Source organism: Arvicanthis niloticus, chromosome 20 (assembly GCF_011762505.2).
Source record: "Arvicanthis niloticus isolate mArvNil1 chromosome 20, mArvNil1.pat.X, whole genome shotgun sequence".
In the NCBI taxonomy this organism is placed as follows: Eukaryota; Metazoa; Chordata; class Mammalia; order Rodentia; family Muridae; genus Arvicanthis; species Arvicanthis niloticus.
Window position 1 is genome coordinate 47,624,559 of NC_047677.1, and position 27,786 is coordinate 47,652,344.

Genomic DNA, 27,786 nt, shown 5'->3' on the forward strand with positions numbered 1-27,786 from the left:
ATGACCACAGTGTGTGTCCACGATGGTTCTCGTCATCTGAGTCTCTGCCCCAGAGAGTCAGGGGTGTTGAAGGTGCAGAAACCCACCTGTGTGTAAGTTCGCTTCTCCGCTGTGGCTGACTTTTTCCTGTTTTTTTTTTTTTTGTTTGTTTGTTTGTTTTGTTTTTTTTTACCTTTTCAAAGTCTTGTCCCAGGGGCCTGGGCCTGGGATGTGGCTCAGTTTGGTAGAGTGATGGCTAACACGATGAAGCCCGGGGCTCAGTTCCATACACCACATAAACCAGGCTCAGTGGCACACGGTTGTAATCCCAGCACTCAAAAGACAGGAAGACCAGAAATTCAAGCTCATTCTGGCTGTAAGCCTGCAGATAAAGACATTAGGAACTATCCAAATTATACCTCAGTGCTTAGTGGAATAGTACAAACCCATAAGAAAGAGCCATTTAAAGGACAGGATAAAATCTTGTTTAGTATTTTTTTTGAAGTTAATTCTCATTGACTGTGACCACCTCTGGGTGCAGGGAATGCCGCAGCTGGCCGTGGTCACTTGCTCCTTCTGGTGTCTGGGGTTGGTGTGTTGGGGCTGAATGCCTCCTGGAGTCCCTGATGTAGCAATGCTTTAGGAGATCCAACTGAGAGTTGGATCAGCTCCACCTCAAGGCTGGTTGGTCCCAGCCCCCTTTGGGAGTCGAGAAGGGCTCCATAAGACAGTGGTTGACGGCTCCTGGAGGAAAAAAGACAGAAATGTTTCAGCAGCCAGTGGGCTGAGTCCAGGGCAGCTCCTGAGAATGTTGTTCAGAAACCTATGCTTCTGAAGAAGCTCTGCTGAGAGGCAGAGGCGGGGCCTCGCGCAGGGCTCTCTCGTGCCTGTGTCGGTGGGCATGTGGCTAGACAGACGGTCTGGGTGCCTTGATATTTTAATTGAAGCCTGGAGAAACAGTTGCTCTCTCTACTGTGCTAACAATGTACAGAATAAATAATTCAACCGTGGCTGTGTTTTGCCTGCCGTCCTCGCCCATGGGGGTGGCCACACGTGAGCGCGTGGGTACACATACACACACACACACACACACACAGAGAGAGAGAGAGAGAGAGAGAGAGAGAGAGAGAGAGAACCAGGAGTAGACCGAGCTGCTATTAGGGGTCAGTGCTTGGACTGGAGGCTGAACATTTCCATGTTAACTGGACACTGGGCAGCTCTCACTTTAGAGCAGTGACTTCTGTCCAGATAGCCACTGAAGGCAGGTTATGTCTGGCAGGGCAGGGCAGGGCAGGGCTCCTGTGTGCTGTCCTCTGATGGCCTGAGATGTCAGTAACCAGGAGACAGGGACCCTCTTAGTGACCACACTCTCTGGTCCTGTTCCTGACCTGGCCTCCTTAGATTTGGCAAACCTCACAGAGCTCCAAAATGGTGGAAGGTGCACGCAGAGCAGGCATTGGGGCAGAGCGGGCATTGGGCGGGGGTGGCCAGAGCAAAGGAATCTGGTCTTCTGGGAATGAAGAGGTGACATGCTCCTGGTTGGTCACTGTGTTAGGTAGGGTAAGGATGGCTGTGACGGAGGTACAGGTGACAATCTGGACACTCAGAAGCAGAGAGCAGATCTGATGAGGGGGTGCATGGAGGTAGCTTCCTAGAGAAGGTGGCTACTGTCCCTAGACAGGGCTAGGGCCATGACAGGGTTGAGTAAGGATGGCATGTGTGGGTGTCTGCAGGGGACAAAACAGGGCTGCCAGGGAAACCTCCAGGAAGGGACATTCAAAAATAGACTCAGGGGAGGGTGGAGCTGGTGCAAAGGCCCTGTGGCTGGAGGATGCCTGACCCAGCCGAGAAGCAACAGGCAGCTGTTGAGGGATGAAGGGACCTAGTGGCGGGCCTAAGCCAGCCATGCCAGTGGGATCTGAGGCCCACTTTGACTTTGGGTTCCAACGGAGACTTTGGAAGTTTTAAGCACAGACTATGAGCAGATTTATGTGCTTTTTGGTTGTTTTTATTTATTTTCTTCTTTTCATGAGTCTGTGTGTGCAGTATGACTGCATACATTGTGCCTGCTCACATGCATGTGGGCACATGAGGATATGTGTGCCCATGTGGTTCTGGGGATTCCATGTCATGTGGCTTGTTCAGCATATAGTTTAACATTTGAGTCATCTTACCAGCCCATGGTGGTTTATTTATTTATTTTTTTTGAGACAGCCTTACACTGTAGCCCAGGCTAGCCCAGAGCTCATTCTGTAGCCCACCCTCTGATATTAGGGCATGACCCCAAATGCCCTGCTTCAGATTTATACTTTTATTTGGTTGGATTTTTTTTTTTTTTTTTTTTTTTTTTGAGACTGACATGCTATATAGCCCAGGCTGGCCCTGATTCCCTAGACCTCCTGCCTATACCTCCGGAGTCCTGGGATTACAGGTACACATCCCTTCAGGGAGATCATCTGCTTGGAGAAGTTTACCTGTGGTCACCTTTCTCCTCTACTCCCCTTTTTCCTTCTCCTTCCAGGGGGTCATCTGTCCCCAAACCTGCCACACAGAAAGCCCCAGGGGAGGCTGGAACTTTGACTCCCCCCCCCCACACCCCAAAAGCTGGGCCTGCAGCTGCTGACAGACAGGCCCTGCGCAGGGCTCCTCCAAGCTGTGACTCTCCTAAATATGTCTTTTGAAGCTGATGTGAGGTCGGTCTGAACTGTCAAAGTGTGGGGTGGAGGGACTGGCGGGGACAGACTGAGAGTCGTTGTTAGGCCACCGGTGACGACTCCGAAGGTGAGCGGGCTGAAGGTACCCAAGGGTCCAAAAGCTGCAAGAGGACAGGCTTGAGAGGTCAGAGGTGAGGGAGTGGGTACACCCAAGGCCTAGAGGGCGACACTCTGAAGGACTGGGTACTCTGGGCAGGGGAGACAAGGAGGGGGTGGATTCCAGTTTGCACGGCAGTCTTCCTCAGCTGTGCCTCCCAGAAGTTTCCCACCATGAGGCTGGGGCCCAAGGTGATGGTTCATGTATTCTTCCCTCACTGGGACCTTGGTGAGCACCAGCCCTGCCCCTGGTATCACCAGCAGCAGCAGGGCCCTCATCCCCCTCCCGCCTCCCCTGTCTGTGGCTATACGTGAGTGAACCTTTTGTTTGTTTGTTTTTAGTTTTGGCTAAGCATTAGAGATGGAAGTCGGTGTATATGAGTTGGGGGAGCCCTGACTCCTGCCTGGTGTCGCTGTCCCCATAGTCGGCAGCTGGCACAGTTATAGAGTTGTAGAAGGGCCATTGCCTCCCCGGGGTGGGGAGAGGCGGGAACAGAGAGCCTGTTTAATTTAATCCTCTGTTTTATTGCTTGTTGGATAAATAACCTTCATTAAGACAGAAGAGCGCGGGGCAGGCGGGGAGGGGGACACGGACAGGGAAAAGTTTGATTAATTTTGAGCTGTTTTCTCATCTGTTAATTTTCTTCCGGTACAGCAGGATTATTTAAACAAATGACAGACATTACTGTTCCCTTCTTCTCCCCCTGCAGGACTGTGGTCCTCAGGGAGGGTCCTGGCTCCTTTTTCTACTGTGGTTATTTAAGGACAACTTGGGGCAAGAAAGGAGGCTCCCCCATCCCACTGGCTGGTGAGGGTCCCCGAGTTCCTCACGCAGTATTTGGGGATGGGATGGAGAGGTGGCTGGCGAGGCAGGGCGGTTACACAGTCTAGGCTGCTCCAGAGCCCACCCTGCGCCTCTGGCCACTGCCCTCTTGGCTCTGCCCACCCCTGCCCTTCTTCTGCCCTGAGTTCTGCTGTCCCCTGCTGGGGCGCTCATGTGAGAAAGCAGGCTGGCAGCTGCCAGGCTGGGAGAGGAGACTGGGGAAATTAGCATCTCTCTCTCTCTCTCTCTCTCTCTCTCTCTCTCTCTCTCTCTCTTTGCATGGTATGTGTGCAGCACATATGCAGAACAGAGGTGTGTTTGCATGCATAGATTGTGTTGGTATAATCAAGGGCACCTCACCCCGAGCCCCTGCACCCTGTGTCGAGGTTAGCACATGTGGGACTTAGCATGCAGTGTGTGTACACACCTGTATCCTCACATGCGTAGGGGCAGAGTCTTGGGTGCCCTGTGTGCATGAACCCTTGTATTGTTGAATGTATGGGGGTGGTGTCTTAGGCGCCACTATGTCCCCAGGCATGCTCTGTGTCACACATACAGGCCTGGTTCACAGGGCAGGTACTGGCCAGGCTGGAGAGAGGGATGAACACGGAGCAGAGCTAGGGAGTGCCATGCCCGTCAGTGCAGAGCTATGCTCCCAATGCTGGGGGCACCATGCTTATCAGAACAGGGCACAGCCATGCTCCCAATGCCAGGGAGTACCATGCCCGTGAGCACAGGGCACAGCCATGTCGATGTCAGATCTAGAACTTCTGAAAGTAAGGAGAACTCAGCTCTGTGCTGCCTCATGGTGCCTATGAGTTACCCACTTGGAAAACCCTGTCAGAGACACAGTGGTGGAGGAGTCCGTGGTCAAGGGTGTGTGGGAAGAGGTTCTGTCCAGGGACACAGATGGGTCTGACACCAGGATGGGAACTTCAGACAGGCCACAGGTCCTAGGAAGAGCAGAGGGACCGGACAGGGCCTTGGGTACTGTAGCTTCTGCTGTGCTGAGGGTGAACTCAGGGCCCCGTGCATGCAGAGCGGGCTCTTACCGCTAAGCTATACAGCTCCTGTTTTCGGGGAGCTCAGGCTGGCCTCAAACATGTGATGCTCCTGCCTCAGCCTGAGTGCTGTATTCAGCTCTCACTCTCTTGTGATTATCCCACTGTCTGCTGTCCCTGGAAGACCTTGTCCTGCCTGCTGACAGCTCCTCTTAGCTCTGCTTCTTGAGCTGGCTTTGGAGACCCACTTGAACTGTATGGAGATTTTGGGGGCCCACAGAATGGAAAAGGCTCCCCTTTCTGCAGGAGGTGTCAGCTCATACCACTGATCGTTGGAGCCTGTGGGCACTTCCTGCCCACTCCCAGGAGGTTGGGACAAGACTCGGATGTGCTGGTGGTCCTCACAGACTTGGGAGGGGTGTGTGTCAGGGACTGCATGTCTGCATTTGGTGCCTGCGGGCCCAGATTTCAGCGGCAGCTGCTGAATGGCAGCCTGGGAACCTCTGAGTCTTGCCCTGGGGTTATCAAGTTATCGAGGGGAGATAACATCGGCCATAGCAGGGTGGGTCCCTAGGGCAGGCCTGAGATGAAATTGTGTTGCTTTATGTGGGTGGTGACCTCTGGATGTTTTGGAGAAGAGCAGTGTCTTGGGAAAGCCCTGCCCAGGGTCTTAATAAGCTTGGCCACTAAGTCCTTCTCTGCATTAGAGAGGGGCTGTCTCATACTCTACCATGTCCCAGTGTCTGGTGGGCACGTGGAATGTGGTGGCAGTGTTGAGTGGCACTGGTGGCAGTTTCTGCAGCAGAAGAAGGGGTTGGCAACAAAAGGCTGGGGCAGCCCACTCCCTGTGGCACCTGCTGTCCAGCAGCAGGTGTGGCCTCCTTGGCGTTTCTGGGCCGAGGACCTTTGGAGGCTGTTCCTCTCTGGGTCCCTGGGGTTCAGAGGTGACAGAGGCTCAAGCTTGTTCCCTGTGGAGATGGCAGATTTTGCTGGCATGTAGAATAGAAGTGCAGTTGGCTCAGCCACTCACCACCTGGGTGACATTAAACATGACCCTGCACCCTGGAGGGATGAGGAGCACCTGTCCCCTTGGAGAGATGAGAAGCACCTGTCCACTTAGGGAGATGGGGAGCCCCTATTCCCTTGGAGGGTTGGGGAGCATCTGTCCCCTTGGATGGGGAGCACCTGTCCCCTTGGAGAGCTGGCAGCAGCCTGTTCTGATTATTGGATGAGCCTGTGTGAGGAAGTTCTGAGGGCATGGATACCCTCAGGGCACACGGTGAGCAACAGAGGATTCCAGTTCTGTGAGTGGAGGTCTGAAGAACACCCGCAGGGGTGGGTTCTCTCTCTCCACTGTGTGGGTCTCGGGGAGTTTAGGCTGACAGTCTTCGCAACAGGTGCCTTTACCCACTAAGCCATCTTGAGGACCACTGTATAAACTTTCCTCCGACAGAATCTTGATGGGACCTGCGTAGGAGAGTCAGTGTCCATGGACAGCAGCTCCTTACTGGTCAATAGCTGTTCATATCCATGGTCTACATCCTGGGGCCATGGGAGGCTGGGGGAGGCAGACAGCATGTTCCCCTCAGGGTCCGAGGGCAGTGTGTGATGTTTTAAGCGAGTCAGTGAAGTAAGGGAGCATCAGGAATGAGGCCTGGGGATGCGGGGAAAGCACAGACCAGAGCTGGGGATCAAGGGAAAGGTCAGACTTGGGCAGAGCCCAGGAGGAAGAGACTGAGCTAGCTAGCTTAGGGTTTTGTTATGTCCTTCTGTGCAAATGCTTATGTGTGCAAGGGGGTGAGTGTGTGGGGTGAGTGTGTGTGTGTGAGTATGGGTGACTGTATGGGGTAAATGTGTGAGTGTGCGTGTGTGTGGTTATGAGTGTGTGTATGGAGGTGTATGTGGTGTGTTTGGGGTGTGTGTAAGTGTGCATGTGTATGGGTGTGCACATGTGTGTGTACGTTAGTTTGGGACTGTGTGTGAGTGTGTGGATGAGTGTGTGAGAGCATTGTGTGAGTGAGTGAGTGTGTGAGCATGTGTGTGAGTGAGTGGGTGTGTGACTATGTGAGTGTGTGTGTGTGAATCTGTGTGGGTGAGTGGAGCTGAGTGTGTGTGTGTGTGTGAGCATGTGTGAGTGTGTGTATGAGTGTGAGTTTGTGGATGAGTGTGTGAGCATGTGTGTGAGTGTGTGTGAGTGTGGATGTGTGTGAGCATGTGTGTGAGTGAGTGTGTGTGAATGTGTGTGGGTGAGTGGAGCTGAGTGTGGGGGTGAGAGTGTGAGCATGTGTGTGAGTGTGTATGAGTATGTGTGAGTGTGTGAGTGTGTGTGAGTGGATGTGTGTGAGTGAGTGTGTGTATGTGAATATGTGTGTGAATGTGTGTGTGTGAATGTGTGTGTGTGAATGTGTGTGAGTGTGTGTGTGAGTGTGGATGTGTGTGAGTGAGTGTGTGTGAGTGTGTGTGGGTAAGTGGAGCTAAGTGTGGGGGTGAGTATATGTGGGTTCTGGATGTTTCCAGAAGAAAGCCAGCAGCCTCAGATGATAAGCCAGGCTCAGGCAGTGACAAAGACTTGAGGTCTTGAAGATCCTCTGGCCTGGACACAGGAAGGACTTAGTGGCTCTTCTGAGGCTGCTCCTGCTCTGGACCTGCAGTCTGACACGTCCACGTGTTGGTGTCCCAGAGGTGGTCAGCTGGGTGGGAGTGCGAGGGGGAGTGCCCTGACCCTTGGGGTGCAGGGTTGAGGCAGGATGTGCTAGTTGAGGAGGCACTGGACGCAGAAGGAGACCACAGTGAGGTGGCATGGCGGGGATAAGCACACAAGAGAGGCCAGTTTGGGGAGAGCTGCTGGAGGCTGCAGCTGGACACCTGGCCTGTGCTTTTTTTTCTGCTTCTGGCTGCACCCCGAGTCCCTTCTCCCAGACAAACCCCAGAGCCCCAGTGGGGCTTCCTCTTGGCTGCCAGACCAGTCTGATTGTGGCCTGGCTGTGGTATAAATCACGGGGAGTGCTGGTGGTGTGACTTTTATCGTCTCGTGTGTTCAATGATGTTAATACATCCCATTATATCATTTTATATTAATATGGTGCAGTTCATCACATGCACACGTGCGCACGCACACACAGAGCCTGGTGGACAGCAGAGTGGCTCAACTCCTTGAAGGCCAGCCACGCCCTCGGTCGCTTGCGCTCTGCAGCTAAGAGAACCTCAGGGCACCTGTGCAATGACAACCACTTTGGGCATTGAACCGGGAGGTCCTCCTGGCCCTGCCCTCACTCCTGTAGCTCATGGAGGGTCACCAGATTTGGGACAGGTTTCCATGAGATCCTGCTTACTGGAGAGGCCCCTCCCTCTGTTCTGGATGAGAGCCAGGCAGCTCATTAAATTCTCACTAAACAGAGCAGGTGCAGTTGCGTGAAGCTGACTCCTCAGGGGCGCCAGGGAAGCGGCAAGAGCAATCCTGACCCTTATTTATGCTGCCTCCCAGGCTGGGACACAGGGCGGGTAAAAGGCCTGAGGCTGTGTATGAACCTGGGCAGGGTCTGTGGGCTGAGACTACTCAGGCAAAGCCAGCAGACCTGGGTTCAAATCCTGCCTTACAATTTGCTGTTTGAACTCAGGATCTATTTCCTCATCTGAAAAAGAGTTAACAAACAGTGATGCTATTTTGTGAGGAAGTAACAAGACGGTCCGTGTGTGTGTGTGTGTGTGTGTGTGTGTGTGTGTGTGCAGGACAGAGTTGATTCTTAGTGTGTCACAAACCCTGAGACTTGACTCACCTGTTCCCAGGGCTGCCGGGGTCAGGTGTAGGCAAACCCCATCCCTGTGCCATCCTCCTCCTCTTCCTGCTCAACTCCCAGCTCAAGCGCCGGGGTCCTGAGGTCACCTGGGCTGATCTAGTAGAACCTGGTGACCTGGGTGAGCCTTCCATGTCTCTAAGCTGGGCAAAGCTTTCTTTCCTCAGTTTATAGGGGTTAGAGCAAGAGAGTAGAGAGGTCCCACACTCGGTCATCCACACCCCAGACAGGCAGACACCTCTGCCTCTCCTACCTAGCCTCTTGGATGCCCCTCACTGTGACCTCCACAAAGACTCAATCTCATTACCATACCCACTTCGCAGATAAAGAAACTGAGGCTCTGTTACCAGCATCTCATCTCTGGGAGCTTGGTTCTAGCCCTCCTTGTACAGAGCACAAGGACTGTGGTCCTGGGCAAGCTGAGCTTGGCTCTGGCCTTCCCTGCCCACCTCCCCTCAGACTGACACCGACGAGGGGCACAGTCAGCACGTAAACCTGCTACCCTGAGTGTAATTGATGGATCTACATTTTGCTTGTGAAGTTGGCAAGTGCTGATTTGAGGATCTTGTTCACTCTCGGGCCCAGGGCCCGCTCCCCGCCCGCCTGCTCAAACAGTCTTATCTGTCTCCAGGCCCTTCCTCCAACGCACTGGTGCGGCTCCTTTGTCAGCCGATGCCAGGAGATGCCAAGAGAGCCGGGTTCCCTCCTCCCCCGATACCCCACCCTCCACATCCCATTCTTCTCCAGCTCCCAAGCCTCATGGTGGGGGTGTGTGCTGGGTTCCTAAGAAAATATGTACCGCTTAAAAGGGCAAGCGGGGACTGAGCACGCGCCTTCCAGGGACATATCTGCCCAGGGCCGGTTGCCTGTGCTGCCTGATTCCATCCAGGAAAACAATTCAGAACAGGAAATTAATCCAAGCGCAAGTTTCCTGTCTTGATAGGATGCTGGGAAGCTGGAGCAGAGGCAGGGGTGTCAGACAGAGTGTCACCGTGGGATCAGAGAGACAAAGGTCCGGCAGAGCCCTGGAGGATAGAGGCGCTGTGGAACTAAGGGAGTCAGTATTGGTTTTTGTGGGTACTGTCATAGGTGGCCACTTCCTGCAGTGACGGGGCATCGGGCAGGCGGAGTGAGGCCTCCTGGCAGCTGCCTATGCTGTAAATGAGAGGGACTAGGGCAGGTCACGTGACCTGCCCTGGGGCGCGTATCCTGCAGCAGGGGTGACCACTGCGAGGTCCTGAGGCACAATGTGCCTACAGGGCTCAAGGTAAAGAGAGAGGCCGGGGTGGCAGGAGCTGTTGGGAGGCCAAGGTGGGCGTGGGAAGAGATGGGGTCAGAGGTCATGCGTGTGAAAACACTCCAGATTAATTATTCTGATGGACTGCCTTGCTCTGAGCCGGAAGGGTACCTGGTATGGTTCACAGAGGAAAGCCAGTTGGGCATTCTTTAGGATATGTGGCTTGAGGCCCACGTGAGCACCCAGACCCCAGACAGGGTGTCTCTGTAGCCCAGGCTGTCCCAAAACTCACTCTGTAGACCAGGCTGGTCTCACAGAAATCCACCCCCTCTGCCTCCCAAGTGCTAGGATTAAAGCTGTGCCGATGGTGTGGACTGATGGTGTGGACTCTTGCCGAGCTATTCCCTCCGTGTGCTGCTGTGGCGGTTTGAATATGAGGTCCCTGGAGGCTCATATATTTGCATACTTGGTTTGAGAATACTCCGGAACTGTTTGAGAAGGATTTGGAGGCGTGGCCTTCTTGGAGGATGCTTGCCACCCGAGGTGGGCATTGAGATTTCAAAAGCTCAAGCCATGAACCATGTATTAAAGATACAGCCCTCGGGAGGCAGAGGCAGGCGGATTTCTGAGTTCGAGGCCAGCCTGGTCTACAGAGTGAGTTCCAGGACAGCCAGGGCTACACAGAGAAACCCTGTCTCAACAAACTAAACCAAACCAAACCAAACCAAACCAAACCAAATTAAACCAAACCAAACCAAACCCATCCGATGCCGTTTGCAGTTAGCTCTCTCTGTCTCATGCTCATGGCTGAGATGTCCTCTCTCAGTCCAGCGCCATGCCTGTGTGCCTGCTGCCACATCCCTGGCTAGGATAGTCATGGGTTCTAACCCTCTGGAACTGTACCCAGCTTAACTCTTCTAGAAGTTGCCTTGGTTTCGGTGTCTCATCACAGCAATAGAAAAGTAACTAAGACAGTTGCTAAGGGAAAAGAGAGGCCCACCCATAGCTCAGGCTGTGCTGTGAGGGACAGGTGCTGTCCTGACCTGTGGGACACTAGCAGCTGTAGACAGTGTCCTCCTAGGGAACAGCCCCCCCCCCCGGCAGCCTGGGGGGCAGGGTGCTTCTGAAGACCCTAATTAAATGCTCAGATCCAAATGGCCTGATGGTGGAATTTCTAATTAAATCAATTTCATCTCGTCTGGGAAGCAGAGGTTTGCATACGATAAGCATGAAATTAATAATTACGTTTAGAAATTAGCTGTTGCTCAAAGCAGGCCGTTTGCACAGCCCTCTGGGGCCCAGGGCCAGCCTTGCCCTGTCCTCTGTGTTAGAGACAGATGGACCACTTCAGCCAATAGATTGATGGGCAGGAGAGGTGGAGCTGAACACAGGAGGGCAGCTTCTCTCCTCTGTTGCCCACTCGCTAGCCCATGGGAGATTCCGGAAGCCACTTGTCGCTGGAGGCTATGGGCCTCTCACTAGCTGTGTAGACCAGGCTGGCCTAAAACAGAGATATGGCTTCCTCTGCCTCCCAAGCGCTGGGACTAAAGACTTGTACCACCTCGTTCAGCTCTATTTTTATTTACCTTGCAAATTACTTATTTGTGCTTTATGCCTGCATGCTTGCCTGTGTATTCCACGTGCACAGTGCCCATGGAGGCCAGAAGGGGGCGCCAGATCCCTTGGAACTGGAATTACAGACACTTGTGAGCCACCCCATGGGTGCCGGGAACTGAACCCAGCTCCTGTGGCTGAACAGCCCAGCATTTTTTTTTTTTTTTTTTTTTTTTTTTTTTTGGTTTTTTTGGTTTTTTCGAGACAAGGTTTCTCTGTGTAGTCCTGGCTATCCTGGAACTCACTCTGTAGACCAGGCTGGCCTTGAACTCAGAAATCCGCCTGCCTCTGCCTCCCAAGTGCTGGGATTAAAGGTGTGCGCCACCAGGCCAGCCCAGCATTCTTAATTGCTGAGCCACTTCTCGAGCCCCAGCCTCAGATTCTACAGGGGCATGCATGTTCTGTGTGTGGGTACATGTGTGTTAGGCACATTGTACAGAGGAGACTGAAGTCTTACGTGGCAATTACTGGTGTGGGTTCTGGAGTAAGTGGGTTCAAATCCTGCCTTGGCTTGTCAAGAGCTGTGGGACGTTGGGTAAGTAACTTGACCTTTCTGGATTAGTTTTAGATAAGTGAAGATTTAAATAGGCGATTGAAGGTGTTACACATAGAAGCCCTCTTAGGGCAGTAAGATATATGTAGGTATCTAAGCAGCGTTGGTTCTGATAATGCTTATGAGTCGTGTGCTCCTGAACGAACCTAATTCAATCTGGTCTGTCTCCCACTAGCAGAGAAGTATGCTAAGAGTGAGCCTGACACATCCAAGTTCTGGAGCAGAGGTAAATGCCAACCGCTGATTAGTGCCAACCGCTATTAGTGTCTGAGAGTCGGAGAATCATGTCACTGCCGACCGTACAAGTCAACATGGGCGTGGGGGGCGGTGCTTTGGTAACAACCACCCCTCAGACCTGTTTCAAGTGAAGGGGGTGCTCTGGTAAAACCCAGTCCTCAGATCTGTCCCCTGTATCAGTCGGCACAAGCGAGGGGATGCCGTAGGAGCAACCGTCCTGCCAACCTCTGGGATTTGCATGGACATAAACTCAGTCCATTGCTGACCCAAACGTCAAGTGGAGTGCTTTGTCCTGCCGCAGGAACCCACGTCAGGCTGGGACCTTGCTGGTGACAATAGCAGGGGGTACATATACCATGGGGTGTCTCCTACCTGCGGTGACACGCTCTGGCCCAGAGGCAACATACATCCCCTGCTCCGGACTCACTCAGCGAGCAGGGCATGTCATGTGACCTGGCCACCACAGGATCAGGGAGTTGTAAAGGTGACGTGTACCACAGGGTGAGAGTTGGCGCCGTGGGCAGTAGATTGTGAGCAACTCCTGGCGTTAGATACCTGTGTTTTTATTGCTCAGGTAATTGTCTCTGTCTCCAGTGCTGGGATCAACTTCACTGAGGTCTCCATGTCTCCCAAAGCTTGGCAGGTAAAGCACACGGCAGGGCCTCGGGAAGCCATTACGGAGAGAGCGGGTTAATGAAGAGCCACCAGGGTGTGCGAGAGCGTGGCAGCCACAGAGGCAAAGGACAAAATTTACTTGCCATGACACTGTGGCAGTTTGAAAATTCTCACGCGTGCTCCTGGTCACAGCGGGGATACTCTGCAGGCCCCCAGAGGAGCGAAAGGCACCTGCGTGATGCAGTTTCTGGTTCCTGGGGAAGAGGAGACAAGGATACCTTGGAGTTTGCACTAGTGAGCTGAGCAGGAGAGCTTTGTGCTCTGGGTCTGGCTCCCAGGAATTGCCTTGGATAGAGGCCAGGCAGAGCAGCCTGGTAGAGGCAGCCTGGGCCAGGCAGAGTGTGTAACTGGACCCAAAGTGGCCAGAGCTGGGGCTGGCCTTTGTGTGTGGAGGTTCAAAAAAACTTCCATGTGGCCTGGTGTGCCAGAGCCAAGTGACCAGCCGTGCAAGACCCTCACTGCAGATCCTTCAGGGGCTACCCAACAGGAATGATTGCTGTTGCAGACAAGCCAGCCCCCTGTGGAGCTAGTCTTGGGCTAAGATTTCACCCTCACTGCTCCGAATGGTTTCAGAGACTCTGGGGACTGCGCCTTAGGTGTGGCTCTGAGACTCATCTCATGTCCTAATTTAGCAGCCCTCTGGGCACCAGTGGCCACTTCCCTGGGCCTCTGAGTCTGACACTTTGGAGCCTTTTTCTTGGGCTCGAGCTGTGGTGTGCTGAGCCCCCTGTGTACTGGGCAGGGTCGGATTGCCTAGACTATTGGGGTGAGAGCGTGCTGAAGTCCTAAGGACACGTAAGCACCCCAGTGCAAGCACATGTGCATAAATACTGTCTTTGGTCTCCCTAGGTAGATCACCATCCTTAAATACACCTGCAGCTCCTTAGAATTTGACACTAATGTCACCCTGGCAGGGACCTCAGTCTCTTCTCTTTATACTCTGTCTTCTCATCCCCCTTTTGCTGCCTCCTTCTCTTCTTCTTCTTCCCCTCCTCCCCTCCTTCTCCTCTTCCCCTCCTCCCCTTCTTCCCTCTACTCTTCAACAGGATGCCACTATGTAGCCTAGACTAACCTGGAACTCATAGCAATCCTCCTGCCTCTGCCTCCCAAGTGCTGGGGTTTCAGGAGTGCCTCCATGCCCAGCTCCTCCCACTCCAGATCTGTCTGTCCCTCCCCTGGCTAGGCAGGTGACCCAGGGACAGGTGTCCACTGACCTAGTGACACTCTGCAGCCTACAGTGCAGAGTCTGTGTGACGTAGCGTGACATAGCCATGTGCTCAGGTGACTCAGCACGTTTTCTGGGACATGCGTGCATGCACAGAAACACCGGATTCCTGCTTGATTGTCACTGAAGCCGGAAGTAGCTTTTCAATTGTCTTGTGGAATGGACATCCTAGTCACTCCAGGAAGGCAGAGGGCACAGAGAATAGAATTTTCACACTCTTCCTTCTTGGTCACCTGCATGAATCAAAGCTTTCCTGGGGACTAGTAGCAGACACACTGTGTGTCTCCTGAGCACACTAACTCTAACATTAACTCTCAAGACTTAGCTAAGTGGCACTTGGCCACCTCCTGTCTCCCACGGAGCAGGGATATCCGCTAGAGCTCAGGGCTGGGTGGTCAGAGCTCAGTGGCTGATGGCACAGGTGACTTGAACAGGGGACATGTGGTGCTATGGGAGGTTGAGGAGAACCTGGAGGAGCCCGGAGGGCTGCCTGGAAGAGGTGAGGTCAGACCATGCAGAGCGTGGAGAAGGGTTGGGTCTGTGAGTCAGTCCGTGAATTACAGCGACTGAGCCCTGGGAGTGGAAATGGGCCAGTGATCCTGGTGACTGCGATGCTGGTCCTCACTCCAGGGCAGCATCCTCAGACACAGAGCAGGGCAAGCCTCATATCCAGTGGGTATTTTGTGTATGGCTAGGGCAGGGGGAGGCTGAGGGGACTGGCTGGAGTCTTTTTGGGGCTGCTGTGCTGAGAAGGGTCACCTGTGAGGAGAATTCTAACCGAGCATCCATCCTGTCCATCTTCAGGCTGAGACAGAGGAGCTAAGGACAAGGGCACACAGCCCATGAATCGGCATGCATGAGTCACTTGCCATTGCAGACTCTAAGATGGGGTGGGGGGGCTTTGCCCCTGCCCCTCCCCCACAGCAGGTTGGGGCCACTGGAAGAGAGGGAGCCTCTGGGAGGCCACATACCTGGACCAATCCTGTTGACTCTGGGGGGAGGGGCTCACAGGGGGTGTGTCCCAGCCTAACAGCAGGATACTGGGGGGGGTCTGTCACTCATAGTCTGGTTGGGAGGGTGTGAGCAGCAGCCTAGCTGGAGCAGGCATGAAGAAAGGGTGGGGTCCCAGGATGCCCACCTGGAGGAAGCATTGGACGGGTCCCAGCTGCCTGCACTCCAGTGTAGCCCCAGATTCATGGTGTTCTGTTGGGTTGGTGATGGGTGGCAGGGATTTGATTTTATTCTGTATAACACTCTTTTTAGGAAAATGGCTATTGTAAACATGTGCGAAGGCCCTGTAGAGAATGGGGCAGCAAGGTCCACAGACCTGCTGTCACAGAGCTAACAGTGATCAGCTCTGTGCTAATTGGGTTGTTCTTCCTGTCTCATAAAGCTCCCGTGAGGCAGACCCTAGATGTCACCTTGTTATCTCCTCTCTGGCATCTCCCCTCTCCGCCCCCACCCAAGACAGGGTTTCTCTGCATAGCCCCGGCTGGCCTTGAACTCACAGAGATCCACCTGCCTCTGCATCCCAAGTGCTGGGGACTAAAGGTGTGTGGCACCACCACCAGCTTTCTCCCGAATAACTCAATGCAAATCTCTAAACATTGATAGTCAGCTGGGATAGTCACTCCTCTGGGATCTCTGACCACGTCTGGAGATATAACGCTGGTCATTGTGGGTGGAGGTGCTTCTAGTACAGGGGGTGCAGCCTGGGTATGGAGGACATTCATGGTACACAGACACAGAACAGCTCCATGCAGGAGCCTTCCTTCCCTAGCCTGTCTGTGTGGTGGCTGAAAGTCCCTGTGAGCGAGCAGGGGTAGGGTGATGGGGGCTGTGGCTTCCTTGTTGTTGGGGGGGGGGGGAACAGGTGAGGAAGGTCACATGACTCCTTACTTGTACCTTTAGACAGCCACAGAAGGCTGATACCATTTAATGGTTCAGGGTTATGTTACTCTGTGTCTGGGAGGGAAGGGGCAGGGACAGAGGCCTAGGGTGCCCTGTGAGGTGGCTTTGCCAAGTCCTGTATCCAAAGAGTGAAGAGAAAGAACCTCTCTGAGGATGCTGCTCTGGCTACCTGGGGGGATGGGGAAGCATCTGAGGTCTGGGGTCTAGGCTGTGTCCTCCAGCTGGGCAGGAGACAGGTGACAGGCCACTGGGAACCATATCAATGAAGCTTCCTGGGTAATGGCTAGAGGGACTTGGAAATTGAGGCTCCAGGTATGCTCCCCCTTCTGGGCCATGTGTGTGCATACTCAAGTGTCCCACCTCTGCTATGTGTGTATTTTGTATCTGGGATATTCCTGGAGACCATTTGTCATAGATCCCATGAGGCCAGCTGGGAGTCTTCCTTGGGTCACAGGCAATCTCAGTGTTGTCTTGCTGGCCAGGCCTTGCCTGTACCAAGTAGAATTGTGTGGAAAGTAGGTGGCCTCAGATTCTGACTAGAGCTGGAGGTAGGGGTGGCCTACCTCTTCCCTTTCCTCTCAGTATCTGGGACAATATCCTCTCAGTATCATAGGATGGATGTGGGGAGGGTGTCTCCATGGGAGGTGTGACTCTGGGTTTAGGGGTCCTAGAGCTGTGGGTGGGTAGGAAGCAACTGCCCCGTTTATGCCTTTGCCCATCAATCTGTGTGTCCTCTTGCCCCCAGATCCCCCAGATCAGCTATGCCTCCACGGCTCCTGACTTGAGTGACAACAGCCGCTACGACTTCTTCTCCCGGGTGGTGCCCTCAGACACATACCAGGCCCAGGCCATGGTGGATATCGTCCGGGCCCTCAAGTGGAACTATGTGTCCACGCTGGCCTCAGAGGGCAGCTACGGAGAGAGCGGCGTGGAGGCCTTTATCCAGAAGTCCCGAGAGAACGGTGAGTCACGTGTGGGGACGGCCCCCCGCTGCTGCTGGGTTCTTCACTCTTCTCTGAGCTGGGTTTGTCTGGTGTCCCCTCTTCCCAACCCCAACATACTGTATGTTCCCATTATGAGTGAAGGCTGCAAGGCACATCCCTGTCCTCTCGAGGGCAGGGGAGGGAGGAAACTAGAGGGTTTTATTTAGGTGGGGATCAGGGACCCAGTTGCATGGGCGATCAGCAGGGGGCTCTTGAAACAGGGAATGCTCAGGGCTGGAGTACCCTCTGCAGTGGGTGGGCTGTGTCCTCTGCACTGCCTTAACCACTGAGCAGATGGCTGTCTCACTTGTCCCTGTGACAGGTGCTCTGGGGTCTTCAGTGAGTAAGCCATTGAAACAGCAAGGGTTAACATCAAGATGGGGACTCCAGCTATCGATCTGAAGGGGTGTCAGGAGAGTTCAGAGGTGTCCCTGGGCTTGGGGGACTCTGGATCCTGTGGCTTCCTAGGGTCTCCTGAACAAAGGAGTACAGGGGAGGCCTTGGTGCCCCTGACAGCCTTATCCTGTGGGCTCTAAGTAGCTCCTTGCTGTGCTCGACCTTGGCCAGTGTATATTTATACCTGCAGGGCCCAGACCTCTAATTGCCTTTCCTAAAACTGCAGCTTGGCCGGATGGTGATGGCCTGCAGGCATAATCCTGTGAGAGTTCTCTGATAAGCCCTTTAATTGTACTGGGAAAAGCTGCCTGGGGGGCCACAGCCCGGTGCATGGGGCAGTGGGAAGTGGGGTTCTCTCTAACTCTCTGGAAAACACAGGAGGGAGGCCTGGCCGTGCAGACTTTCCAGGGTCTAGAGCACTTGAGTGGTGGGATATTGGGACCTTGTCAGAGCCTAGGAGCCATGGCCTCTCTCTTTTCTCTCTTTTCCTGGGATGATAGATACCACACTGTGCTCTTGTCCTGAACAAGCGTGCTATTAAAAGCCCAAAGTGTCCTCCATGGGACTCAGGACAAGGTGCTGCTTAGGGGAAGACAGAGGGTTTAGAGTTGAATCCCTGCTGTGGTGGTGGTGGGGGGCCTGGAGGTGCTGGATCATGTGCTGCCCCATCTGTCTGGGTGGCCCCTGTCTTCTGTGGAGGCGGTACCATTTATACGAGCAGGCTAGCCTCAGAGGCTCATACCCTGTCACACGGAACAGAGAGGCAGGTGTGGGCTTTGACCTCAAGTTCTGGGACAAGTAGCATCAACTGGCTTCCTGTCCTTGCCTACTTTGTCTTCTGCCCACGCTGACCCCTTACTAGGGTGCATGGCCATCTGGGGTATGACAAGGACACATGTAAGATTGTGTGTATGGCCTGAAGGCACAGGAGAAGCTGGCGTGTGGTGTGCTTAGCTGAAGGCAGGACCATGGAGTCAGGTGTAGGGAACTGGGAAAAGAGTGAACAGAAGCTGTTTAGAAAGAATCCCAGAGTCTAGAGAAGCAACAAACCTGGCCCTGGCTCTTTCACCCTCCTGTCTGGCAAGGAGCGCCTCACATAACCACCTCTGCATTCCGTCCCGTGCCTCTGAGGTCCATCTGTCCAGCTGTGCACACGGGCTTTGATTCTCCTGGTTAACCTGAGACCACCTCGACACTGTTGCTAAATGGGACTTCTTTTGGAAGACAGTGCTGGTGGATGAAGAGGGAGAGACACACAGAGGGAGGAGAAGGGAGGAGGAGGAAGAAGAGGGAGGAGGGGAAGGAAGGGGAGGGAGGGGGGAGGGAGGGGGAGCAGGGGACAGAGAGAACTGCTCTAGCAGGCTAAATTGAAATCAGAATTGAACATTGGGAGAAAGAGGCCACAGCACCTTATAGCCTAATCCCCGAGAAAGATTAAAGATGTTTTTGGCCGCATACTGTATTGATTTGTCCTCTGAAGTATAAGTCACCTGGGAGGTGGTGGGAGGCTTGTGGGGGAGGGAGATGGAGAGGGGAGGGTTGTGTTGTTCTTGCTCACAGTCTCCTCACAGCGGTGAGCCTGTCAGGCCTCTGCCTCAGACATGGCTCTGGGTCCTTCAGAGAAGTATGATGTTAGCCATTTCAAAGAAAAAGAGACAGACCAGAGAGGGTAAGTGGCCTTCCCTAGGCCACACAGCCAGATTGAAGGACCTGGGGCAGGAGATTTGTCCTGTGGTGTTGATGGAGCCCAGCCTGTGCTGGTCACATTCCACCCCCATCCCCACAGCAACCATTAAAAATCATTCCTCACACTAAGTGTACTTAGACAACTGGCTGAAGATTACTTAGGCCCATCTTCCTCAGAGGAGGCACGGGAAGGACTGAAGGCTCAGGAGGGGACACCCAGAGTGGCTCGGGGGGCACCCAGAGGGCATTGTAGGGCTTCATCTTTGGGTTCAGGAAGGCTCGGGCTGTGTTTGGATCCAGCTCTGGCTACTATGTTGGGAGGTTCCCTCAGGGGTAGGGGGGACACAGGAGGGACCGTTGTGACTTCAGCTGAGGGTGTCTGCCTATTTTTGGCTTCAGCAGTTTCTGGACACCCCGCCCCCACTGGCTGCCAACTCCTTGGGAAGGTAGCCTGAGGCCTAGCCTGCTGTGCCCTTCCTGGAGAATTCAGAAGTGGGGGGCCCTGAACCTCAGACCCAGCAGGTCTCCCATTCAGTGTCTGGGGCCTGACATTGCCCTTGGATCACTATGAGTGGCCCTGCTGAGCTAAGTGGCCCTGCTGAGTGTGGAGGCCCACCAGGCCCTAGCTGGGGTCTTTGCCAGGCTGGGGATTGGCAAGGTGTTGGCATCAATGTGATTGCTTGTGATGACCCGGTCAATCCTGTGTGATGAAGATGAACTCCCATGTGTGCATGGCCCGCCTCGGGGACTTTGCCTGTCTGCTCTGATTTCTGTGATGCTCTGGCCTGTGGTAGGGTGCTGACACCACTCAGGTCGGTGAGTCCCTACGGCTAGATGTCGTGAGGCCCTGGTGTGTGTGTGTGTTTGAGCAGATGTCTATGGGCACGTGTATGTTCATGCATGTTTGTGTGTCTGCATGTGTCTGCATGTGTACATGTGTGTGTGTTTGTGTGTGTGTGTGCTTGAGCTGATGTCCATGTACACATGTGTGTTCACGCATGTTTGTATGTGTGCATGTACATGCATGCGTGCATGTGTGTATGAGTGTGTGTATGTGTGTGCTTGAGCGGGTGTGTATGTGCACATGTGTGCTCATGCATGTGTGTGCATATGTGCATGTGTGTGTATACGTGTTTGTATGTGTGTATGCTGCCTCTCTGCCAGCCTCTGAGAGTACCCAGACAGCAGTAGGAAGACAGTGGAGCTGTCTGTCCTCTGGTTTGCTGCCTTCTGTCCTCCACAGGAAGCCACGTGTACATTCTGAGGGACATTCCTGAAGATGTTTGGGGTAGACAGTTCCCTTTGCCTATGGCAGCCCCTTTGTGGCCTTGGCCTTTGAAACCCAGTTCTGGGTGGTTCAGAGCCCAACTGCTATGGCAGGAGGCTGGGCTCTAGTCCATGTGTGCGGCCTTGAACTCGAGGCCCTGGCTTCCTCTGTAATCTAACAGGAACGTGAGGTTGGATGGCTCCCAGTCAGGCTGAGTTCTAGATGCTGTTGTGGGATGCTGGCGCGAGCCTTGGCTTTGTCTGCTGCTGTGAAGGTGCTGGGGCAGGGGACCTCTGGACTTCCATGGTTGGGTCCTTGGTGTCCCTTGACTTTCCATCTCCACTCAGTGTTTGGAGGTCAGGCCCCATGGCGATCCTTGGCCCAGACCCCAGGTCACTGGTACTCGTGAAGTCAGACATTCCCCCAGCATCCTCCCATCCTTCCCACAGGTCTTTAAACCCACACTGTTATATTCATCTTTTCCCTCTGCGAAGCATATTGGAATAGAGAGGGTCCGTTCTAGCTGTTTCTGGTTGTCCAAGAACAACTGAAGCTTCAGACCTGTCTGATTAATGGCCTTCTCCCTTGTCTGTTAGCCTGTCTGGCTGCTTCCTCCTGTGGCCCCTGTGCTGGCTCTGTGGCTAAGTATGAGCTGTCACCTTGTCCCCAGGGAGGAGCTTGCAGCCAGTTTCTTTGCCAGGCTTCCATGGGACCCCGCTCTAGGCCTGGCACTGTGCAGTGTGCCTGCGGCTTTGTTCTGCCACCACCCTGTGCACACGTGTGAGACCCTAGTCACACCCCGCCCCAGACTTTTCAGTACTTAGCATGTGGGACCAGCAAGGGGCCGTGTGCCTTTCTCCACGCATTCATGTGTAGATACTGAAGCCGTTTCTGCCTTGTTCCTTCTACTCCAGATTTCCCTTTCAGAGAACTTGAGCATGAACAGACACTGCAACCCTGGCTAGCCCTTCTGCCAGCCCCTCAGCCAGCCCGTTCTAGTCTTCTGAGACTCCCTGGGCCGCACCCCACACACACTCATTTCCAGACATGGGTCATTGACAGTTGTAATGGAAACCCCTTGGTGCCAGGCCTAGCTTTAGCCCCAGAACAAGCCCTGTGAAAGTTGTGTGTGTGTGTTTGTGTGTGTGTAGGAAGGGAAAGAGAGAGGGAGGGAGAGAGAGAGAGAGAGAGAGAGAGAGAGAGAGAGAGAGAGAGAGAGGAGTGGAAGCAAGAGGCTCACTGGGGCACACTGGTCACCAGCACCACCTCAGGCTCAGTGAGGTGAGGGAGAGGGTAGGGCTGAAAGTGTAAGGGAGAGACAGCTGATGGTGTCTCTGACTGTGTACACCACACACACACACAAACACACACACACATACATACTCCATACACACATATACCACACATACAATACACATACATATACACCATACACACCCATTCCCTCCATACATACACACACACACAAATACACACACATACATGCACACATACCCTACACATATATCACACACATACCACACACATACCACACATACAATACACATACATATACACTATACACACCCAATCCCTCCATATATACACACACACACAAATACACACATACACATGCATACACCCCCCACACATATACCACACACATACCACACATACAGTGTACATACATATACACTATACACACCCACATCCCCCATTCATACACACACACACCACACACACTCTCACACAATGCACACACATGCACACACCCCCCACACCACACATACATACCATAACACCCATATTCCCCCATATATCCACACACCACACACACTCACACACTCACAAGCACACACATACACAGTCACATATACACACATGCACACTCACACCTACACTCACACATGCGCAGACTCACACACACACACACCACACACCCATACTCAAATACATACACACACACACACACACACATTTATATATATAAATATATTCAGGTGAGGGTTTGGATCCAGGAGTTCATGTGGTGAGAAGGTGAGAAGAGATGGCCGGGTTATATTATATTCTAGGTGTGAGCTCACAGAGTGTGGTCCTGGGTTCGCGTGGGCAGTGGTTGTTGAGGCCAGCCCAAGCTTCAGCACCTTGGAGAGCGTCATCTGGGCGGGGCCGCCGGTAGCCAACTTCCTGCTCCTAGGCAGCCTGCAGACGCTGAGCCAGCCAAGCCTCTGTGAAACGCAGGCACCTTTCCCTCTGCTTTGTTACTGACTTCTTTCATATCCGAACACATTTATTCCTGGACACTGCTGTGACCAAGCAGGTCCGGCTCAGCTAGAAAGCTGAGATGAAAGAGTTGAGGTGCTTGTCTCCAGCAATCAGCAAGCATGGTAGGGTGTGTGTGTGTGTGTGTGTGTATGTGTGTGTGTATGTGTGTGTGTGTGTGTGTGCGCTCGCTCGCTCCCTGTGATTGCAGGATGAGGAGGCCAGGCCAAGCCAGGCCAGGCCAGGCCAGGAAAGAGCTTCCTTTGGGAGACCTAGGATTAGGCCTGGCCCAGAGGGTGTCCTGGAGGGATCTGTTCTTGTTGCCTTCAGAAGGCCCTGTCTCTCTCAGAAGCAGGGCAGAGGGAGCAGGCAGAGTGTGTGGTCCAGGATCACATAGTGACTTCCCTGCGTGAGTGGGCTGCAGGTCCTTTTGGGCTCTTAGTTCCTCTGAAGTGGAGATAATTCTAGTTTTGAGTGGTTTTTAGAAAAATGATAAACACAGGCCAACCAGCCTCCAGGAGACCCCGAGAGGTTTAGAGGCAAAGGACATCCTCTGGGCACACTCACCCAGGGTGAACAGTTAGCCCCCTAGACTGGGGATTCTCCTTCTCCTGGGTCTCTACCCTCCTTGATTCACATGTGCCACATCTGGCTCTATTTTGCTATAGACAGAGTGATCATGTGGCTATTCTATGCAAATTCCATGCAAATTTCTAACGAGCCAGAAGGAAGCTAACGATGCCTTGGGACCCAAGGGAAGCCTTGGGTGTAGGAAGCAGCAAGGCAAGGAGAGAAGCAGGGGAGAGGAGGGAGGAGATGGGCGAGACCAGGAGGCCCTTGCCACTTCAGAGAAAGTCCTGCCTAGCCCTGTGTCAGATTTAGGAATATGGGGAGAGGGTCAGGATGAGTTACTAGCTATCTAGAAGACGGGAAGTGGAGGAAGATAAGGAAGAGGGAGGGGAGGAAGGAGAGGAGAAGGAGAGGAGGAAGGGGAGGAGGGAGGATCTAAGTCAGCGTGACAGAGGTAGCCAGGCAGGATCTGGCTCACAGGTAGCCTCAGTTTCCTTGTCTGTGAAATAGGCATGATACCCAGGATGTGAACTGGTTGGGAGGGGCCAGAGAGGCAGCCCAGGGTAAATGTTAGCTGTTTGAGGAGAGCCATGCGGTTCTGAAGAGGAGAGAGGGTAGAGGCAGAAGACAGTGAATGAGTAGGGAACACAGGAGGAGTGGGGGAAGGGCTGGTGATGGGGAAGGGGTTTAAGGACAGCCACCGTCCAGCTACAGTTCAGGTGTCAGCCACTGATCTGAGCTTGCTTGTTCTTCAGTGTCTAGCTGCACTTCAGACATGGCTAGGCTGTCTGAAGTGTTGGCAGGGCTCCTGAGTGGCCATTCTCTTCATGGGTGGGGAACAGTAAGAGGAAGCTGGGGTGTCCTGCTAACCTCCTAAAGGAGACTTTGGACTCCTGGGGAGGAGAGTGACTATAGCAGTGTGGAGAATGGGAGGGGCCAACCGGCTATGTGGGCCCACTGGAGAAGGGTGTAGTTGGGGCATGGTCAGCTAGCTGGGTCTGCCCGGGGTGTTATCTGCGATCCTGAGGCAGCCTGGTAAGGACCTTGGGCACCGGATGTAGTTCCTGGCTCACACTGTTCAGCCTGACTGAGCCCTTCTGTGGACTCTGGTTTAGAGTATAAAGGAGCTTTCAAGGCTGGGTGGTCCCTTCCTGCTCTTGGTATTCTTAGAGACATGGGTGATTACCACAACTTGGGAAAGTCCCCTGTGTCAGAGCTTGTGTTAATCTGGCACCAGAAAAGTCCCACACCAAACCAGAAGAGGTAGCGGATCTAACCTATACTGCCCAGCAAGCTAGGCATTTAGGAAAGACCCTCACCCCTCTAGAACTGAAGCTTGAAGGACCCTCCCTCCCTGCCAGGCATGTCTCCCCCCTCCCAGGGCTGGTGGCTCTGTTTAAAACCCCAAGCCTTCTCCCAATGGCTGCAGGGTCTCAGGCAATTTTGATGGGTCGGTTCCTGACTGGTTCTATCCATTTTTATTAACCAGAGCCCCAGGCAGCTGGGTTTTCTGCTACCACCCACCCCAAACTAGATCAGGCTGGTTTCTGCTGCTTTGGGCCCATGTCACCCTCACTGCCACACACCAAGGCTGTCTAGCTGTCCCCTTTCTGGGGCATGGGTCAACAGCTGCATTTTCTGCCAGGAAGCTAACAGTAAGAGGACTGCAGGGTCTGCCACAGGCCCCTGATTCTACCGGTCAGCTATTGCTGCCTTTTCCTAGCCTGGCTTATACAGAGGGCGGGGCTGGCTGGGAGGGCCCTGGAGGATTTCTTTACCAGAGGCTGGTGTGATAGGCTCAGGGGCTGAGCCGCCCGCAGCGAGACATGCTTGGGCTGCCTGCGTAATTACATCTCAACATTTTATTTTGCTTGGCAGTTCCCACTTCCCGAGGATGTGGGCTTCTAAATATTTCATCCCCGTCTTCAGCGGGCCCTCCCCACTCTGGCCAAACCACAGGCTTGCTGCTGCCAGCCCCTAACTCCCCGCTGCTGGGACCTGGGGGGGACCTGGAAAAGAAGGGGGGAAGATACAGCTCTTGGGGGACTCTCACAGAGGAAAGCTGACGGCAGGACAACACAGGGGGCCAGTTTTGCTGTGTTCGAGCATCGGACACTGTTCTGTGACCCTTACCTAGGTTTGCTTGTTCAGTTTTGTTTGTCTTGAGATAAGAGTTTCATCATGCAGGCTTGGTTGGCTTTGAATTCAAAGTGATTCTCCTGCCTCAGCCCCCTGAATGCTGGGATAATACCACACACACCTACATGGCCCATTCTGCATACTTTGCGATGGACAGAATCCCGAGAGGTTTACCTCGTCCAGACTTACACAGCTAAAAAATGGTAACTGGGACTTGAACCCTGTCTCCCAAGCTTAGCCCTCTCCCTGAGGCAGACAAGTTATACAGCACAAGTTAGGGGCATTCAGAGCCATTAGAGAGAGTAGAGGGGCAGGACTGGGCAGTGCCAAGATTTGGGAGAAGGAGGAGGGATCAGACCAGAGGCTTCTTGGGCAAGGCCGACAGGAAGGGGGTGGCTGTTTCTTGCTTCAGGACCATAATATTGGCAAAGCCTTGGCCAGACTAGGACCCTTTTATCCACGGAGGCCCTCCTCTTCCACAGGTAGACCAGTGGACTGGTCAGTAGGCCTGGAACTGCACTTAGCAGCTATGAGTACGTGGGAATCTTGGGGGGACCCTGGCTCTGTCTGCAGTGAATCTGGGGAGCACATGCGTTTCCCCCACCAACAGGCATGCTACTGAGGGTGGATAGAGGGTTGCAAGGGTCCCCACTAATTTTTTTGCTGATATCCTGTCCCACTTAGTCCCCGCCTTGCCGCCTGCCTCCAGCAATTCCCTTTTCTATATATTTCTGGCTTCCTTGCTTTGAAGGTGTTTTGCTTAAATGCATCTGTGCTAAGATATTAGGGCAATCGCTCAGTGGATTTCCTCTCAAGAGCCCAACATCGTGGTTAATGAAACTCTAATAGTCGGGGACAGTAGGACTTGTTCTGAGGCTTCTGCATCCTACCTCACCTAGGCACTTGGCCTGGCCCAGGGTGGATGTATCATACTCTTACTGCTGGGTGACTTGGCTGTCATTGGGCAGCAGTGGGTGGCTGAGATAGGACCAGGACCATCGATGGCCTCTTGGCCTCCTGTGTCACAGAGGCCCACTGCTCTTTAATATCTGAGTTCCTTTCTGCCTGACTGTGTGTCCCTAACCCCACAGAGACTGAGCTTGGGGCCAAGAGAGGGGACAGTGGCGATTGAAGGCTTTGCTTTAGTCCCTGGGGCTGTGCAGAAGCCTTAAGTGGAAAGCCATCGGTGGAGGGAAAGGCCGGGGTCTGTGAGTGCGGGCAGGGTCCAGAGAGCTGCCGTGACTCCCAGGTCCCAGCAGACCCTGGCGTGTATGAGGCTGCATAGCACCTGATGTGAGATGGGTCCGCCAGGGTCATTGGGTGTGCATGGAGAGGAGCGTGGGAGACCTAGGGAAACTTCTGGGGAGCAAGTTATGAGCCTCATGGGGGGTCAGGGCATAGCCCGTGTTAGCAGGCTCATTGCCTGACTGGCTAGGACATGTGTGTCCGTATAGTTTAAGTGACAGCTTGCCGTCTGTGTATGTGTCTGCGTGAGAATAGGACTCTGTTTATTACAGGCACAGCCGTGTGGCCTGGTGGGCCGAGCCTGTCTCCTGGTGGTGTGCACAGCTGTGCAGTGTGTTGCGGCTGCGACTGAGGTGTTGTCTGGGTTACCTGCACTTGTGCTGCTGCATGGTGCCTGCCTGAGCTTGCAGAGCCCTGTGTCAGGCAAGGGGTAGCTGCTTAGTGTGTGTGGCCCTGTGCAGGTCCTTACGGTGGTGGCTTTTCTTTGGGGTGGGAGAGCTGGGGGCATGTCTCTGTTGGGCCCTGGAGTGTAAGACCATGAACAGCGTGATGAGCGCACGTGTGTGCTGGTTGCTGTTGCCAGCATTGCCTCAGACAGTCCCTGTGCTTCCGAGCTGTAGCTCGGCAGCTGCCCAGCACCGAGTTTCCGGGGGTAGCTTTTGCTGAGCCCCAGATCCTGCTCTGCAGAGCTTGAGGACCCAAGAACTCTTGGGTTCTGACACAGTTGAGCAATGGTCTCCATTTCGGCTTCTTCCCAAGCGGCCCTTCCAGCCAAGGCTTTGCCTGCTCCCCAGGACAGTGGCTGCAGCGGTAGCACCAGATTGTCACAGACACTCTCCAGGGGAAGTTTAAGCTCTTCCTTATTTCACGAGGAGAAGGGTGGTGCCATGTGCCCCTGCGTGGCCCAGCTGTCTCACCCTGAGCATTGGGACAGGCTAGTGATGCGTCATCTTGCTGTCCTCTTGCCTGTTCATGCTGCGAGCACATGCCCCCCACCCCCCGCCCCCCGCCCCCCATCCCCCTAACCCCACCCCGCACTTGCTGCAAGGGAATAGAGCTGGGCAGAGAGAGTGGACAGAGCAGAAGGCAGGGTTGAAAGATGGCTCCGGGCATGTATCTCTACGAGTGTGTCGAGAACTCATGCACAGACTGTTCCTGGGACGGAGTGGACATCCGGGCACCACAGGATACCCAGAGCCTGTGTAGGACACAGTGGCAGCTCTGAGGGATCACTGCAGGCTCTGTGGCCATAGACACCCACCCCCAAGAGGGCATGTGCAGGTGGGATTCCTCCCAGGCCTCTGTCACCTGTGCTCACCAGTGTCCCTTTGCACTCTTATCCCATGTGTGCCCAGCAAACATGGACAGCTGCCTGTCCCCAGTGGGGTTTCTGGGGAGGA

General features: G+C 53.9%; 1 protein-coding gene across 1 annotated transcript in view; it reads left to right on the top strand.

Annotated features, from left to right (window-relative positions):
• The window catches only part of Grm4 (glutamate metabotropic receptor 4), an 88,469-nt gene that overhangs the window by 25,397 nt on the left and 35,286 nt on the right, over positions 1 to 27,786 (top strand). The window contains exon 3 of the mRNA XM_034524803.2: positions 16,605 to 16,821. Within this exon, the coding sequence (XP_034380694.1) occupies positions 16,605 to 16,821 (217 nt within the window). The remainder of the gene's footprint in view (positions 1 to 16,604; positions 16,822 to 27,786) is intronic.